The following is a 14,432-nucleotide window of genomic DNA, read 5'->3' on the forward strand; positions in this document are numbered from 1 at the left end:
CGCGGTTTGTTATATTGCACCTGTTCCCCATGTTGCTGTAAATTGTCCCCTTATACCTCGCAACGTGAGCCTGTAAACGTGGTATTTACTTTATTTTATTTACATGCACCACCATTGTTACCGGAGTTGTTCCCTGGTTGTTCCCTGTCCTCAGGATTGTCGTTGCCGCAGCTTTAGAGAGACTTATGTTGATGACGACACGGAGAAAATATGTCAGTAGGCTGTATGCGGAAACAGTCCACGGAGATAGTTTACAGATGAGCGAAGGCCGTCGCAGTGTGCGCGGACAATTCCCAGAGGCCGATTCTAGACGGATTTTGGAGGCAGAGAAGGCAGTAGGAGATTGAAGATTTGAAGGACAGAGAACCCGGTACAAGTATAGGTATATTGAGTCAGAATGTGGATCTTGGTATCGATGTTGATTTGGTCACTACACGAAGTTCAGGTCGTGGGAACCCTTGCAAGCGCCGGAAATTTCTGAGATTTGGAAATTAGCGAGATCTATGTACAACTCATCTGTTTCGACTGTGCATAACGACACGATGTAGTTTTTCAAATGAGAATTTAAGGGATAATCGGCTTTTTTCACCCTTTATTCCAAACTTATATCATACCAGAACAACCTCTGAAGAGTCCACCGCTGCTCTTGTAACAATATTTCCTTAATTCCCTTTCTCTTCCGCCCGATACGTTTCAACCCCAAGCTTCTTTTCCAGCACAGTCGACGATCTGCCATCATTACTTATTTCACCAATAATGACTTACGCTCAAATATCCGACTCGGAGACTTCTTCTTCTCAATTATTCCCTCGCAAAATGGCCAGCAATCTCCTTGACGCTTTCCTGACAACCCATTCGAGAGCCGTACGCGTACGTTCTTCTCCTTGTATTTGCCCTGCGACCTGCTCATCTCGTTCATAAGATCTCAAATCTTCCACCAAACCCCTCAGTGTTCCTCGCCTCTTTCTTTCTGTCGGATTGTGTTGGTTGTTTTACTTGACGCTCGCACCTTTTGCTGACCTTCTCCAAGCCTCTTCGACCGATCCCTCAGTCTTTGTGGACTTCACTGGACGAACATCTTTCTCCCGGACTTTGGGCTGTCTTTAAAACACACGAAGAGGTGAGTAATACATTCTCGGGGCGCATCAAATTTTTGCGCGACGGAGCGGCGTGCGCAACGTGGACCATCGATCTCTTTATGGTAGATACTTATCAATATACAATCTATAGGCCTGTGCTGTGCTTTCTCTTCCTCCCACCACCATGTCTATCGCACCTGCTCTTGAATCAGACCTTGAGCCTTTTCACAAGCTCAGCCGCTTTGAACTCCATTTGCCATCTGTGAGTTTATTTTGCTATTACGCCTTACGTACTTGCCGTACTCATCCTTAACCAAAAGGCTGCTAGCAACCCAACGCCAAGTCAACTTACCCTTCCTTGTCGTCCTCAAATGTTCCATCTACAAGAAGCACATTCTGAGCAATTTTCTTTGCAAGAGTCCTCTTCTCGTGGTGTCGCCTTTCCTCTCTCGTCTAATCCTCCGAATCCACGTACAAATTTCAGGCTCGGAGACTGGATGTGAGTGCTTTTAGCTACTCTCATATGTTTTCCATCGGTTTCCTTTGTTCCGATTCAAGAATTTGTTAATATGTGATCGAGTCGCGATCGCGAATTTTCACTGCTTTTTACGGTTATAATGATTTGATTTTTCTAATCTTTACCATCTTTTCACACAGATGTAATTCCCCGAAATGCGCCGCTCACAATTTTGGGTGAGTTTTCATGCGGGTTTTTTTCACGTTGTAATCTCCGTAAAGCCGCAGCTTGACCTACAAATACTCTTCTTCGTTCCTGTTCCGAATCAATGATGCTCACTGATGATTCTTGCTCCCTCCTTTACAGACGCAACCTTGCCTGCATTGGATGTGGCAGCTCTAGGGTTGTAAATAGTTCTACCTCCATCAACTATCAGCCCTCAATGCCATCATCGACTCGTCCACCACTTTCACCGCGGTTTGCTAGCTCTCCGAACACACCCAATTTTCCCAGTGTTATATCCATGATGCACAATAACCAAACATATGCCCCGGGCCCGTCTTCTCCTTCACCGGCTCAACCAGTGAATGTGCTTCCGGTCTCTCAGTCAAAAAATGGGCATCCGTTGCTCACACCTTCTGGGCGCGCTTTTGCTGTGGGTGGACGTGTTCAAAACATATCCGTTGACCCTCTATCACCCTGTATCATGTACTGGCCCGACAACGAGGCCTTTCCTGACCCCGGCCAGATACGCCCAAATGTAATTATGGGAATCTCTGTGAGTGCCGTTCGAATGAAACGCCACGCATTAAATTGAATGAATTACAGCAGCCACCCATTCTCAATACTGGAAATCGCGGTCCAATCGCTCATGTACGTCGTCCATCCGCTTTCCATTCTCATGAATTCATGAAGACGTGCCCCCCCTCTTTTAGCAACCCGGCGACTGGATTTGCCAGAAGTGCAATTACTTGAATTGGCGTCGACGCAAAGTCTGCCAAACTTGCTTCCCCTGTGATTATTATTTCTTTTCACGCTCATCCTCGTCCGGTCTGACGTTGGCGTTTAGATGCCGAAGGGAATGGTGACTCTATTTCTGCTGCTGTTCAGGCAGAGCGGATCGCACTTTTGACCTCTGTACTTACCCAAAATCATGGACCCTCCGCCGCTCAACATCCTGCTTTAACGCCGCTCCGTGCGCAGGTCTTGCGTGCGCATTCGGTGACACCTCCACAGGTCCGCCGTCAGTTCGTAGACGTCTCCCCTCCGCAGTCGCGAGGTCCTAGCAGTGTGGTTCATCGTTCTCAATCACAAGTCGAACTGGGTTCTCAGTATATGATCAATAGCCAAAAAGCCCCCCCGATTTATCAAACGTCTGGTCATCGCCGACCTTCCCCCGTTTACTCTACTTCTCCGCAGCCCAAGCGGTCTTTGTCTCAGCAACAACACCTTCATCATCAACTCCAAATCCAACAGCTTCAGCAGCAGCTTCAACAGCAACTCCAGCTTCATGCCCCTACCCCTGCACCTCTCCTGCCTTCATTTTTGCAGGATATCGTCCACTCTCCCACATTATCTACGTCTTCCACTTCCTCGGCGGATCTTTCCTTCGACGAATACGACACTTCTGCGTCTCCTTCACGAACTTCTGTCACCTCTCGCTCCAGACAGACTAGCGTTGACTCTGCGACGATGCAACTAGCCAACATCTGGAAGATGGACGGCGAGGAGAGTAGATCTATTTCTGCCTTTACGCTGCCTAATACCATCGTCGGGGGAAGCCGTAAATCAAGCTTGGAAAAATTGAAACCCTAAGATTATTTGATTTATTCCGCTGTAAACTTGTGTAAGTGTTTTATCATCTCATTTCTTACAGCTGATCATTGACTCGTGTTTTTATTGACAGGCATATATGTGTAAATGACAGACGACACTGCACTTATTATATCCCATAGATCTAATCTCTTGCAGGGCATATTCCTGATTCTCTTCTCTTCTTTCTTTGGCTGGACTGGTTGGAATTTCATCATATCGTCGCTACTGTACCGCGCGTACGGCAGTTGACGAGTTACCTTACTCTTCGAACCTTTTAGTCTCCCTGCAATTTTTGGAATTTCTACTCTTTTGCGTGTTCCGTGGTCTATCTTATCCCCCACTTCCATAATACCGTTGTCTCTTTCATCTTGCCATCAGATTTCCGACTTGCACCCCCTTGTCTAGACGGATTTTCCCCGCTCCCTTTTACAAAAATATCATTTACATACTGATCTATATATACTAAGTACTTACAATATGCTTTTTCCCTCTGGTGAGGATTGCTCTAGTGTTACTGTAGCCTCATGTTGCTCACTGGTGTTATGTGCCGTTGACTATGTCGACGTTATGTATATGCATTTTGCGCGCTCTATTTATTAGTTTGCTTCCGTCTTCAGGCCTTCAGCTTCAGGTTTCAGATAGATAGATAGAGACAGATAGATAAATACGGGAGGTCCCATCAACTCGGGACCTCTCGGGACCCGTACAGCGACGGAGGGACTCGAAGGGGAGGGAAACTCAGAACAATTAGTATTCACGGCCGCTCTTGTGTACGTTGTTGACCTCGTTTTCAGTAATGAAACCGTCGCTATCATCAGGATAGGATAAGATAGTCCCTGGCTAGGTCCGATTCCCGAACAACCACCTACTGTACTACGATCGCTCCTGTTTCTGACGTGTTCTACGTTATGGTTGCGACGCACTACCTATATCTATGGACATTCTACTAACGCAAATCTTCGAGACACTGACATATGACAAAAATCGACCAACTAAACTCGTTATATTCTTCACCAGGGAACAAAGTAAGAATGCACAGAGCAGAGCTGTATATGACTATCATCTACCCAACAACTCTGAAAAAACGAATGATCTTGTCAAATTAGTGATTCCCGTCCTTCCAGCACTCTTCTTCAATGTCATGTCCATACCACCGAACGACCCAGGCACAAGCACCGCCTCCTGATCTTACAGGTTTGACAAGAGCAACAAACTAGACGTTCCCAAGATGAACCCGGCCCCAACAGTGAAAACGGTACCAACGACATTCAGCCCGAGTCCGAATGGCCCATCCCAATCAGTGGGGAGAGCCAAAGCGACCTGAGTGGTGTTGAGAGTTATATTGAAGGCGGCGCAAGCGGCTTGATAACCTAGGTGGCATAACCATTGATAAGGTTCTCGAAAAGCCAAGGTAAAGAGAATTAACGACTCGCCTACAAGTACGGGAGTAGACCCTGCCTTGGGATCCGGCAAGGGTGCGTTGGCAGCGATAAGAGACTCATACATGCATTGTTCGCAATTGCGTAGATCTGATACTAGCTGGGTCGCACAGAGGCAGGAAGCATCGTCTTGACACCCAGAAAGCTCGGTTTGTACATTACTGCAATTAGCAGCACACTGAAAAGCCAATTTAGGTAGGGGGAAAACTAATGAAGGCCGTGCCTACTCACGTTAGCAATCGCTCCCGTAAAGTTTGGCAAAAGTTGTGCAGCAGACAGTGTTTGCGGTGGAAAAGGAACAGAGACATTGAATGTGAATGCAGTGACTGATATAGATATTAATGACAGTGTTAGGGAACTTCTGGTGTGCTCGAACCTTGGCTAGCAAGCAACATCAAGAGATATAAAGCGGAGGATAAAGCAAGCATTTTCACGGAAAAGAGCGGTTGAGAGGTAAGATCGTAGTCAGAGTAAGGATAGAGAAAGCAGAAAGGAAAAAGACCTCCCAGAGGACTGTTACAGCAGAAAGAAAAGAAGGTGGTACTGGTACTGGAAGAAGACGACAACGAGCAATTGAATTATCATGATAAATACAAGTGTGGGAACGTAGCACATGACAACGCTTTGTTTACGCGTCTTCAATTTGGTTGAACTCCCCTATTCTTCACTCTCTCACTGAGCACCTACACTTGAAATGGCTCCAATATTTGCTGGATCTTTACAACCAAAAAAGAAGAGTGACCTTCAATCGCTCGCGTCAGCTCTGAATATCAGCACGGAGGGGACCAAGGAGGAAGTTCAGACTCGGATAAAAATGTATCTCGACAAAAATCAGTCAGAACTCGCAGAAGATCCCCAATTTTCTGGTCTTTATGATAGAAGACGGAGGAGGAAGGAAAGTGCTCTACCACCGGGGTTAGTGGATTTACTTAGTAGAACAAGCTCAAATATTGCGAATTTGACCTTATCTTCCAGTAATCGTCTTACAATGGATAGTGGAAGCGAACGCTCTCACAATGCGCCCCCAGTCGCCCCGCTTGGGCCTGTTTACGAGTCTACTCCGGTTAAGGATTTGTCGGATGTTTCGGCTTTCCTAAAGAATCCTCCTCTATCACCTTCAGAATCAGATGGACGCGCTTCTCCAAGTCGACGCAGGACGACCCGATCTTCCCTCGCTATTACTGATGCACCCCACAATATACCCCCTTCACCGACCAGTCCAGAGACCAGCTCTATCGTAGATCAAAGTCTTTTCGACCGAACAATCATCGAGCACATACCGACCCCTCGTTTCGGTAGCATGTTGCAAGTGGTGAAACGAAAACAGGAAGCAGTTGCACAGAGCACACATAAGACCCTTTATAATGCCCGTACGGTAAGTCGGTGTCCGTATCCTCAAATCTCAGGCACCCTCAATCGCAATCCGCAGCTCCTGTCCAACTCTCACACCATCTGGTCAATATCTGTTCTGGTGCAACTTTTGTATATCTCTGTCTCTATCATCCCTTGGCGGTTTTTGCACATTCCATTCAGCGCAACTTCTATCCCCGCTTCCTTGGATATCCCCCCCTCGACGGTCATTCCTCAGTCTACTTCACCGCAATGGAATTTTATATCTATCACGATTCCATATCCTCCGCTTGCCACGTTTGAATCAAGCATGTTCTGGATCATTCTCTTGCATTGGTTCATTCCTACTGTGCTCATTCCGGTAGTCGCTGGTATTCTCATCAGCTTCAGACCATTGTCATCAACTCCTCCTCGAGTCATCCTTAGCGAATCCCGAGAAGTCTCACGGACTGTGCGTATTGAAGAAGAGAAGGCAGAGACGACCAACGTCGATTCCGAGCAAACCCGACTCGCACCTCCTTTCGATCCTCTTACCGCGTCTATCGTCCAGCTCGCAGCTCAGGTTGCATACACATTTCCAGCGGTACATAGACCGTTCTCGCTGTCATCCAATTCGAGCCCTCTTATCAAGAGCGTTGATATCCTTGGATTTAAATGGAGGGTCTTGTCGGCAAGCGTTGTTGTTGCACTGTCCTTCGCAGAGGCGCTTGGAATTGCGGGTTCGTTTGAATCTTCACATACGGGAATGAAATACCAGAATTTTACTTCCCAAAGGTCTCTACATGGAGCAGTTGATACCATCGAAGAGTCTGAGGTTGACTAGACTCATGATTTCTTTCATCTCATATCTCTTCATCTAAACTCTCTGCTAACTTTATTTTTTTTCTATTGGAACCGTTTGTCGCTTTGCTTTCTGCTTTGAAATAGCTGGGTGTATTTGCCTAATTATGTACATATGCTTGTACATGTTCAACGTACGATGCTGTATATCCTGTGTATGTTTTGATTGTATTGTTAAAATGATTGTCTTGTTCATAATTTCTATTGCACTCTGAGTGCCCAGCACTCACTTCCTCTCAGCTCCATGGGATTATATCCATGTATTCGTCACGATGAAGCAATCGCATCGGTATATCTACAGGAATCAAATATACAAGAGCTCTAAGTATATATATATATATGGCAGAATAAGCAACGAAAATGAAATCGATATTTTCGATGGCATGATTGTGCACTTTTGAAAAAATTAATGTCCAGCGCTCTCGAAGGCGGCTGCTGATTTCATTTCCGAAATGACAGCACGTCGTTTGCTCACAGCCTGTGTGATTCAAGGTCAATATGAGAGTACACAGGAAATATTGAGCTCCCGACCTCATTCAATTTGTTGAGCATGTCAACGGTTGTGTCAAAGTCCACGCAAGCATCAGTGATGCTAACACCGTGTTTGAGCGCAGCTGGCCCAACGGAGGGAACATCCTGTCGACCGTCATTAATGTTTGATTCAATCATAACTCCTGTAATGTTGCGCTCTCCAGCGGCAAGCTGATCACAAACGTCCTGTAGAACGCGGGGCTGATTATTGTGATTTTTTTGTGAATTTCCATCTAAAGAACAGCGTATCTGCACAGACACATTCACGAGCAAGACAAGAACTTACGGCTGCAATCTACCATGATGCTTGCGAATTGCTGCTTTTTCGAGATTGCCTTGGCTGCATCCTTGATGTGCTCCGAAGAGAAATTCGGTCCCTTCGTACCGCCACGGAGGATGACATGAACGTCCTGGTTTCCCCGAGTTTTTACGATAGACGCCAAGCCTTGTTCGGTAACACCCATGAAAGCATGGGGATTCGAGGCCGAATGCATAGCGTCGATGGCCACTGTCACACTAGGCATTAGGAGGAACGCCATCAGTAGGTGTCCATATAGTATTATACTAGAAGCTTACCTTCCATCCGTGCCGTTTTTGAATCCGATGGGGAAAGAAACACCCGAAGCCAATTCACGATGCAACTGACTTTCAGTGGTACGGGCTCCGATGGCTCCCCATGAGATTACTGAGGCAAATACTGTTCAGTACTGTAGTTTTTGAACTAAACGGTACTTACAGTCAGCGATGTACTGCGGTGATATCGTGTCCAAAAGCTCAGAGCCAACTGGGACGCCAAGGTCAGTCAGATCACAGAGCAGTTGACGTGCTGTGCGAAGTCCTTTATTGATCTTGAAAGTACCGTTAATGTCTGGGTCGTTTATAAGTCCCTTCCAGCCGACGGTTGTCCGGGGTTTCTATGTCGCCAAAGGTTATGTTTAAAGGTGATTGACTGAATATTACATGAAAAAGTACCTCACTAAAAGAAAGAAGTTAGACATAAGCTCTACACTAATTCCAAGACACGTACAAATAAGCTCGCATCACAATGAGAAGGTTGGACCAAGTGGGAATTTTGGCCTTGAGCATATGGGCATATTCTAAAGCTTGATCAGGGGAGTGTATCGAGCATGGGCCGACAATGACGAGGACACGATCATCGTTTCCAGCGAGTATGCTTGCGGCGCTGTAACGAGCAGATGCGATGGTGCGATGAGAGCTGGCCGAGGAAGTGATTTCATGCCTGAGCAATGCAGGCTGAACCAAGGGATCATACTGCGACGAATGAGCACAAGTTAATTAGTACACCATGAAAGACCTACACCAATAACACGACGATCTTGGAGGTATTGTTGGACTCGGACATCGTCGTCAAAGTCTGGCAACGGGCTGACATCAAATTTATCCTCATCGGGGACGGCTGTATAGCGAGAATGAAGAATGAGGGGGCGAACCATCTTGTAGAAGTATGGATTGATTTACGAAATCTGAAGGCCCTACTTTTGCTGGCCTCTTTTATATCCGTCTGAGCCATTTTTATCGGGTTATTGCGCGGGATCAGAGTAAATGGATTAACGTGAAACGAGATGCGGTTCGTTTGAATCTTGAAGGACGAGATGATAGGAAACGGACGGTCAAAGGCCGTACGTATAACGAGATGAACGGGAATGTACCAATGTTTCCTGAAGTGTTCCCTGATCTGATATCATAATTTAGTCCAAGTCCTCTAAAGAAATGAAAATTTACATACCAAGATGACTCGATTGGATAGATAAAGCAATATGGATTCGAGTCAACTATACACGTTATAAAGTGGCGCAACTATTTTTTTTTCAGATCGTTGGCACGTGGTATTGCTAATGCTGTCTGTTTCTCTCAAACCAGTTGCTGGTTTCTGCATCAAAACCAGTACAGTGCAGCCTTCGTCGTTCACACCCTTATCCCTGAAACAATCTCCCAGTGCCCAGGATACCTCAATATCTATCCCACAAGGCTACAAAATCTTCGTGAATGTTGCTTGGGATGCAAACGTGCCTCCGCCTCCGGATGGAAACGAAGATGCTATTCAACGCGCTATGAACGGCGATGAATTGGATAAAGGAAATCTAGATGACTGGTTTGTACCTGTCATTGTCTCGGAAGGAAGGTTCGATACAGACAAAGGCAAGTATACCAAGGCTATGTTTTAACCTGCAGATTCACCTTCGGCCGTGGTATTCAATTAGCACGGTATTCTTTGATATCTTCTGCCCCTTTTGTCCTTGTTGCTTCAACATCCAATAGCTGATAACATTTGCAGCTGGGAAACCGTCGTTGGTGTTCGATTGCGTCTTCCACAATTCCATCAAATCTCGAACGCTCAGGGACCCCGAGTTTAAGGTGTTCATTATCGGTTAGGAAACTTTGACTCAAAGAAATACTATTCTGGCATTGATTAAGCAAATTAGAGCTATCGGTTCAGCGGATTGAGGCACAAACACAACTCGTCCTCTCTCGCCAAATCGGGACGCCAAATATCGCCGCCAAAGGTAAACTACAACCTCGTACGGTTTCGATACCTTCTCTCTTGGCGCGCGCAGAGGCGAAGGCCGCGGAAACGCGCAACCTTGAAAGCAAATCTAGGTCGATGCAAAAACCTCTCATCCAAGAGATCATGACACAGGACGCTTCTGACCCTATATCCCAAGCCGGTCTGGAAGTTGTTAAGCCGAAAAGTATTCTAAGAACTCCCTCTAGTAATCCGGCACAAACGGCTGCTCATAGGGACATTGGGGCCAAGATCGACGTAACGTGGTCCTGGTACAGAACAGACGATGATCGCCTGCAAATACAGATCGAAGTTCCTCCTGTGGTACGTCTCTGCGACTAGTTTCGCTACAAAGTGACTTGTTGAACTAGTATCAGGAGAAGACTGTTATTTCTCGCTCGAATCTTGACATTGAGCCTCGACGCTTGATATTCTCTATCCCCGATTACTCTGTTCTAGACCTTAATCTTTCCCTCTCTGATGCCGAGTTAGTCGCTTACTTTAGGCAAAGTTCGACTGGCATTACGAATTCGGCGAATTCCTCAGAGAGCAAAGAGGATAGTACAATCAACAAGCTCTTGTCTCTTAAACGACAACGGCCTTTCAATGTGGAAGTTGCTACTGCCGAGTGGTTCATAGCAGATAATAGATTGTTAATCTCCGTATAGCTCTTGGTCAATATCTTCCTCAAATGGAATAGAGTGCACAGGGCATGTACTTACATCTTGTAATTGCGTACAAAAGGTATGTTGGATCTGGATAATCGTGTTTCTTGTGCATCAAATACACTTGCACAATTTCAGCAATCACCTCATGGTTGCACTACTGGCACACGGCCGACAAATAAATTATTTTGTTGTATGAGTCTCCAGGACATAGGTCTTTACTGGTTAAGGATGGCTCTGAAAATGATCACTCGACTCGAACTTGACACCGAAAGGGCTATTACCCTTTTCCTGTATCAGTTCCTTGTATGATATGACTGTTAAACGTTGAACCTTGAACGCTGATACCTGACAATGACAAACGTGTCTCTCTTTCTTCTGCCACTTTGTTTTTCCAAACAGACCCGAGACTCGGCCGAAACGTGTGCAGTCATTACGCATCAAGGCGGAGCTGAATCGAAATCGAGCGACCCAAGATGACGGCCGGTCATCCTCGTTCTCTATGGCTATCCCGTCGATGCCGGTTATTTAACATTGTCACCATTCACTCTTTCCGGAGCAGCAGCCTCTCCGATGTTTCCATGTGCAATCCGGGAATCAATGGAGCATTAGAAAGACATTGCAACGTAAAATAATTTATCACTTAAAAATGGAGCACAGGAATACGCTGGAGAGATAGCAAGATGGTGCGGACATGATCATGATGATAAAGTACAACAGAGACTGAAGGTCGCGAGAGCGAAGATGAGGGACTATAAGTTGGAATGGAGGGGAAAAGTTGACAGTTTAACCTCCAGCTTTTCCTAGTAAAGCGTAACCATTCCCTTGAGGGCCATGTAACTGTCATGATGTGGTCATTATGAGGCTAAAGAGGTAACACTGGCCGACTGACCTTGTTATAGCAACGCGAGCATAGGGGAACACCTTCGTGATCTCGGAGTTTATTCGAGTCCAAAGAAGTACTGCACTCAGAGCATCGCAGACACCCCTTGTGGTAAGTTTTACCAACAGCTTTCACCTAGCCAAGATCAAGTTGAACAGAAAATTCCCGATATTCACACATTCAAAAATTAATACCTGTTCAGCAAAATACACACTCTTGCCACATTTCGGACAGTTTGGGGTTTCACCGCCCCATTTGCGGGGGCTTCCAGTGATATGTGCCACAGGACCGCCAAGCGCTACTCCATATCTCGTTCCGGTAGGAGTCTGTGTAATAGGTCGCATAGCACCACTTCTGCCTACAGTGCTTCTGAATTTATCTATTGCAGCAACAGCAGCTGTATCATCATCTCCGACGATCTGGGATAAGCCAGTCGGGTTGCGATAAGATGATTTGAATGGGGATTCGACGGTTTTCCGAGTAAGACTTTCAGCTGAATCTCGCCCTTCCTCACATTCCTCGTCTAGGTTATTTGATATTCCGACGAACACAGTTTCATCATTATGTGGGAGTGACGAAGTAGCAGGAGAAATAGATTTGTTGGCCTGTGACTGTGGCAAGTATCCGTTCCCAGTAGCAAAAGGAGGAGGATGAGTTGGGGAAGGCGGAGGAAAGAATGATCTTTGAGGTTGACCATTGCTTGTCTTGCCTAGGGAGAGTGACGGAGAGCGCGCACGATAGGGATGATTAGCCTGGCGGAGATCCCGCGTACCAAAATTCTTGACATGACAAGACTTGCTACTCCGTACATGAGATGGTAGAATTTATGAAACTTCAAGATGGACGCACCAGTATGGCTGATTGGTTTAAGAGAAATAGGGAGGTTATGTAATTCACCTTCACTACATAGAATGTATGCTGCATACCTCTTCATTATGCTCTAACAACGAGAGAGAGTCGAGCCTCTTGTTGCACGTTGTACATGCCAGACAAGGCTAACAATAAAGATCGGACCTTCGAGTTGGAGCTTCTTATAAATGTGAGAAATACCTTATGATATAGCTGGAACGGTATGCCATGAATCAAATGATTTTTGCGAATGCGACTGTAATTCACACCTTTCTGCCTGGCCCAATAACCTGAAGAGGATACGAAGTGTCAACACTGATCCAATCACGATCCTGAAGGAATACTGAACTTGCTCTGCAAGATATACGGCTTTCTGGCATCTAGGGCATTTTGGAGTTCCTCCAAAAGGGTGCATTATTATGGTTGTAAGTAGTAGGCCTGGTATGAGTTTAGCGCCGTGGGACTTAGTCAAGGCTTAGGTTGCCATCTGTTGCCATGCGTCATTGATATAAATTTGTAAAATGTAAGTAAACTTCAGGCTTGTTCCCCTTGTTCCAAGCTCTTCCTGCGCGGATAGAATCACAGAAGTGGCTTTTGAAGATTCGATGAGCAACTGTATTTCGCGAAGTCAAAAAAGATAAACTCAGGAAAACCGTAAATGTCGAATCGATTTTCGGCATATCGCCGGCGATTGTTCCGGAGCCGTTGTTTGCTTACATATACAACTGTGACCCAAAATTTCCTCTTCTTTCGATCCCTGCTGTTCATTTTTTTCCTTCCACACTCTCTCGTCTAGATTACTTTTGCTTCTTATCTAACAACTCTCCTTCAAAATGTCCGATGACGAGCAACACAACCAGACCTTCGAGCAGGTAAGCAAACGTTTCCTATCTTTTTCTTCGTGTTCATCGATTAACCATCGTATCTCATCAGGCCAGTGCTGGGGCCTCTTTGACCTTCCCCATGCAATGCTCTGCACTTAGGAAAAACGGACACGTTGTTATCAAAGGTATTTCTCTCTCTAAATTATTCTGGTCGTGTGCTAACCGGTTTTTCGCCAAAGGCCGCCCTTGCAAAATCGTTGATATGTCCACTTCCAAGACTGGAAAGCATGGTCACGCCAAGGTTCACCTTGTTGCTATTGACGTACGTGTGTTGTCGACTCAATCTTTGGACGTATCTGACTCTGCTCCCGATTTGACAGATTTTCACCGGCAAAAAGCTGGTTAGTATTTCTGGCAGGCCTGAGCTATCAACCATTGACGAATCACACAGGAAGATATCTCTCCCTCCACCCACAACATGGACGTTCCCCACGTCCGCCGCAATGAATACCAACTTGTGAGCTTGTTCCTGGTGGTCGTATGTACTTCCTTCTAATCTTGACTGTGTAGATCGACATTGAGGGTGATGGTTTCATGAACTTGATGACTGCGGATGGCACCCTCAAGAGCGATGTCAAAGTTCCGGAGGGTGACATTGGAAAAGCGATTCAGGAAGATCACGAACAAGGCAAGGAGATACTCGTCACCATCGTTAGTTCGATGGGTGAAGAGCAGGTACATATCATTACCACCCTGTTTCCGTTTCAATCTAATTCTCGTTTGTAGGCCATCCAACACAAGGTCACCTAGATGTCCAACACAGGCTATTCTCATTCAAGAAAGCTTTCCGAGGGGTAAGTACTCATCTTTTCCCCGCGCGCACAGAACATTAACGTCTGTGTATAATCAGCTTGTATATTTTCCCGTTGTTTCTGTTTTCCGGTCTATAGTTTTCGTCGTGCACTGTCGTTCATCTCACATTTTGTTCTGGAAATGAGTAACGTTCATCCTACTCGACTCCGACTCCTGTTGCCATGCTCGTCTAATCAATCCCCCTACTTGTTGTGTTGTATTCCACGAGGCGGAAGTCTCAAAACGCAGACACATCTATTATCTTGTCAACCATTCTGTATCATTGAGTAGGTAATTCATTGTATAGTGAAGATTGTGCGAACA

General features: G+C 45.9%; 7 protein-coding genes across 7 annotated transcripts; 4 read left to right on the forward strand and 3 right to left on the reverse strand.

Annotated features, from left to right (window-relative positions):
• Window positions 1-756: 756 nt before the first annotated feature.
• Window positions 757-3,351, forward strand: C8R40DRAFT_1177936 (uncharacterized protein; the record flags this gene model as incomplete). Its single annotated transcript, XM_046232766.1, has 9 exons — window positions 757-870; window positions 923-982; window positions 1,031-1,120; window positions 1,231-1,341; window positions 1,400-1,578; window positions 1,903-2,314; window positions 2,365-2,409; window positions 2,472-2,550; window positions 2,606-3,351. 9 exons carry the CDS (start codon window positions 757-759, stop codon window positions 3,349-3,351), a joined length of 1,836 nt encoding a protein of 611 aa, XP_046079394.1.
• Window positions 3,352-4,125: 774 nt separating this feature from the next.
• C8R40DRAFT_1269229 (uncharacterized protein) lies at window positions 4,126-5,372 on the reverse strand. The gene is made up of 4 exons (XM_046234018.1): window positions 5,167-5,372; window positions 5,022-5,116; window positions 4,785-4,968; window positions 4,126-4,721 (listed from the first exon to the last, which is right to left on the reverse strand). The coding sequence occupies exons 1-4, from the start codon at window positions 5,216-5,218 to the stop codon at window positions 4,540-4,542; spliced, it is 513 nt and encodes a 170-aa protein (XP_046079395.1). The 5' UTR covers window positions 5,219-5,372; the 3' UTR covers window positions 4,126-4,539.
• A 112-nt stretch (window positions 5,373-5,484) lies between these two features.
• On the forward strand, window positions 5,485-6,963 carry C8R40DRAFT_1177938 (uncharacterized protein; the record flags this gene model as incomplete). Its single annotated transcript, XM_046232767.1, has 3 exons — window positions 5,485-5,705; window positions 5,766-6,165; window positions 6,220-6,963. The coding sequence occupies 3 exons, from the start codon at window positions 5,485-5,487 to the stop codon at window positions 6,961-6,963; spliced, it is 1,365 nt and encodes a 454-aa protein (XP_046079396.1).
• A 25-nt stretch (window positions 6,964-6,988) lies between these two features.
• Window positions 6,989-8,965, reverse strand: C8R40DRAFT_1222798 (3-deoxy-7-phosphoheptulonate synthase; the record flags this gene model as incomplete). The annotated part of the gene is made up of 7 exons (XM_046233287.1): window positions 6,989-7,458; window positions 7,512-7,744; window positions 7,798-8,027; window positions 8,088-8,196; window positions 8,248-8,425; window positions 8,535-8,783; window positions 8,831-8,965. The coding sequence occupies 7 exons, from the start codon at window positions 8,963-8,965 to the stop codon at window positions 7,387-7,389; spliced, it is 1,206 nt and encodes a 401-aa protein (XP_046079397.1). The 3' UTR covers window positions 6,989-7,386.
• Window positions 8,966-9,307: 342 nt separating this feature from the next.
• Window positions 9,308-10,920, forward strand: C8R40DRAFT_1135367 (pre-RNA processing PIH1/Nop17-domain-containing protein). Its single transcript, XM_046229345.1, has 4 exons — window positions 9,308-9,671; window positions 9,808-9,900; window positions 9,956-10,359; window positions 10,413-10,920. Exons 1-4 carry the CDS (start codon window positions 9,368-9,370, stop codon window positions 10,701-10,703), a joined length of 1,092 nt encoding a protein of 363 aa, XP_046079398.1. The 5' UTR covers window positions 9,308-9,367; the 3' UTR covers window positions 10,704-10,920.
• Window positions 10,921-11,410: 490 nt separating this feature from the next.
• On the reverse strand, window positions 11,411-12,929 carry C8R40DRAFT_845531 (uncharacterized protein). Its single transcript, XM_046236427.1, has 8 exons — window positions 12,782-12,929; window positions 12,702-12,722; window positions 12,634-12,645; window positions 12,510-12,578; window positions 12,433-12,440; window positions 11,778-12,381; window positions 11,593-11,718; window positions 11,411-11,540 (listed from the first exon to the last, which is right to left on the reverse strand). The coding sequence occupies exons 1-8, from the start codon at window positions 12,845-12,847 to the stop codon at window positions 11,487-11,489; spliced, it is 960 nt and encodes a 319-aa protein (XP_046079399.1). The 5' UTR covers window positions 12,848-12,929; the 3' UTR covers window positions 11,411-11,486.
• A 336-nt stretch (window positions 12,930-13,265) lies between these two features.
• On the forward strand, window positions 13,266-14,066 carry C8R40DRAFT_1164032 (eukaryotic translation initiation factor 5A-2; the record flags this gene model as incomplete). The annotated part of the gene is made up of 7 exons (XM_046230438.1): window positions 13,266-13,304; window positions 13,366-13,441; window positions 13,496-13,578; window positions 13,637-13,657; window positions 13,708-13,773; window positions 13,827-13,991; window positions 14,043-14,066. The coding sequence occupies 7 exons, from the start codon at window positions 13,266-13,268 to the stop codon at window positions 14,064-14,066; spliced, it is 474 nt and encodes a 157-aa protein (XP_046079400.1).
• Window positions 14,067-14,432: the final 366 nt, after the last annotated feature.

This window comes from Lentinula edodes, assembly GCF_021015755.1.
Source record: "Lentinula edodes strain Le(Bin) 0899 ss11 chromosome Unknown C8R40scaffold_72, whole genome shotgun sequence".
In the NCBI taxonomy this organism is placed as follows: domain Eukaryota; kingdom Fungi; phylum Basidiomycota; class Agaricomycetes; order Agaricales; family Omphalotaceae; genus Lentinula; species Lentinula edodes.

Excerpts from the sequence above, each read along its gene's own strand:
- C8R40DRAFT_1269229 (XM_046234018.1), bottom strand. The coding sequence starts at position 5,218 with ATGCTTGCTTTATCCTCCGCTTTATATCTCTTGATGTTGCTTGCTAGC. Across the intron at positions 5,117-5,166 it reads GATGTTGCTTGCTAGCCAAG|TCACTGCATTCACATTCAAT; the intron begins GTTCGAGCACAC and ends TATCTATATCAG. Across the intron at positions 4,969-5,021 it reads TTACGGGAGCGATTGCTAAC|TGTGCTGCTAATTGCAGTAA; the intron begins GTGAGTAGGCAC and ends TTGGCTTTTCAG.
- C8R40DRAFT_1135367 (XM_046229345.1), top strand. The coding sequence starts at position 9,368 with ATGCTGTCTGTTTCTCTCAAACCAGTTGCTGGTTTCTGCATCAAAACC. Across the intron at positions 9,672-9,807 it reads AAGGTTCGATACAGACAAAG|CTGGGAAACCGTCGTTGGTG; the intron begins GCAAGTATACCA and ends TAACATTTGCAG. Across the intron at positions 10,360-10,412 it reads AGATCGAAGTTCCTCCTGTG|GAGAAGACTGTTATTTCTCG; the intron begins GTACGTCTCTGC and ends AACTAGTATCAG.
- C8R40DRAFT_845531 (XM_046236427.1), bottom strand. The coding sequence starts at position 12,847 with ATGCACCCTTTTGGAGGAACTCCAAAATGCCCTAGATGCCAGAAAGCC. Across the intron at positions 12,723-12,781 it reads CCGTATATCTTGCAGAGCAA|GTTATTGGGCCAGGCAGAAA; the intron begins GTTCAGTATTCC and ends TATCCTCTTCAG. Across the intron at positions 11,541-11,592 it reads GCTCGCGTTGCTATAACAAG|TTACATGGCCCTCAAGGGAA; the intron begins GTCAGTCGGCCA and ends ACATCATGACAG.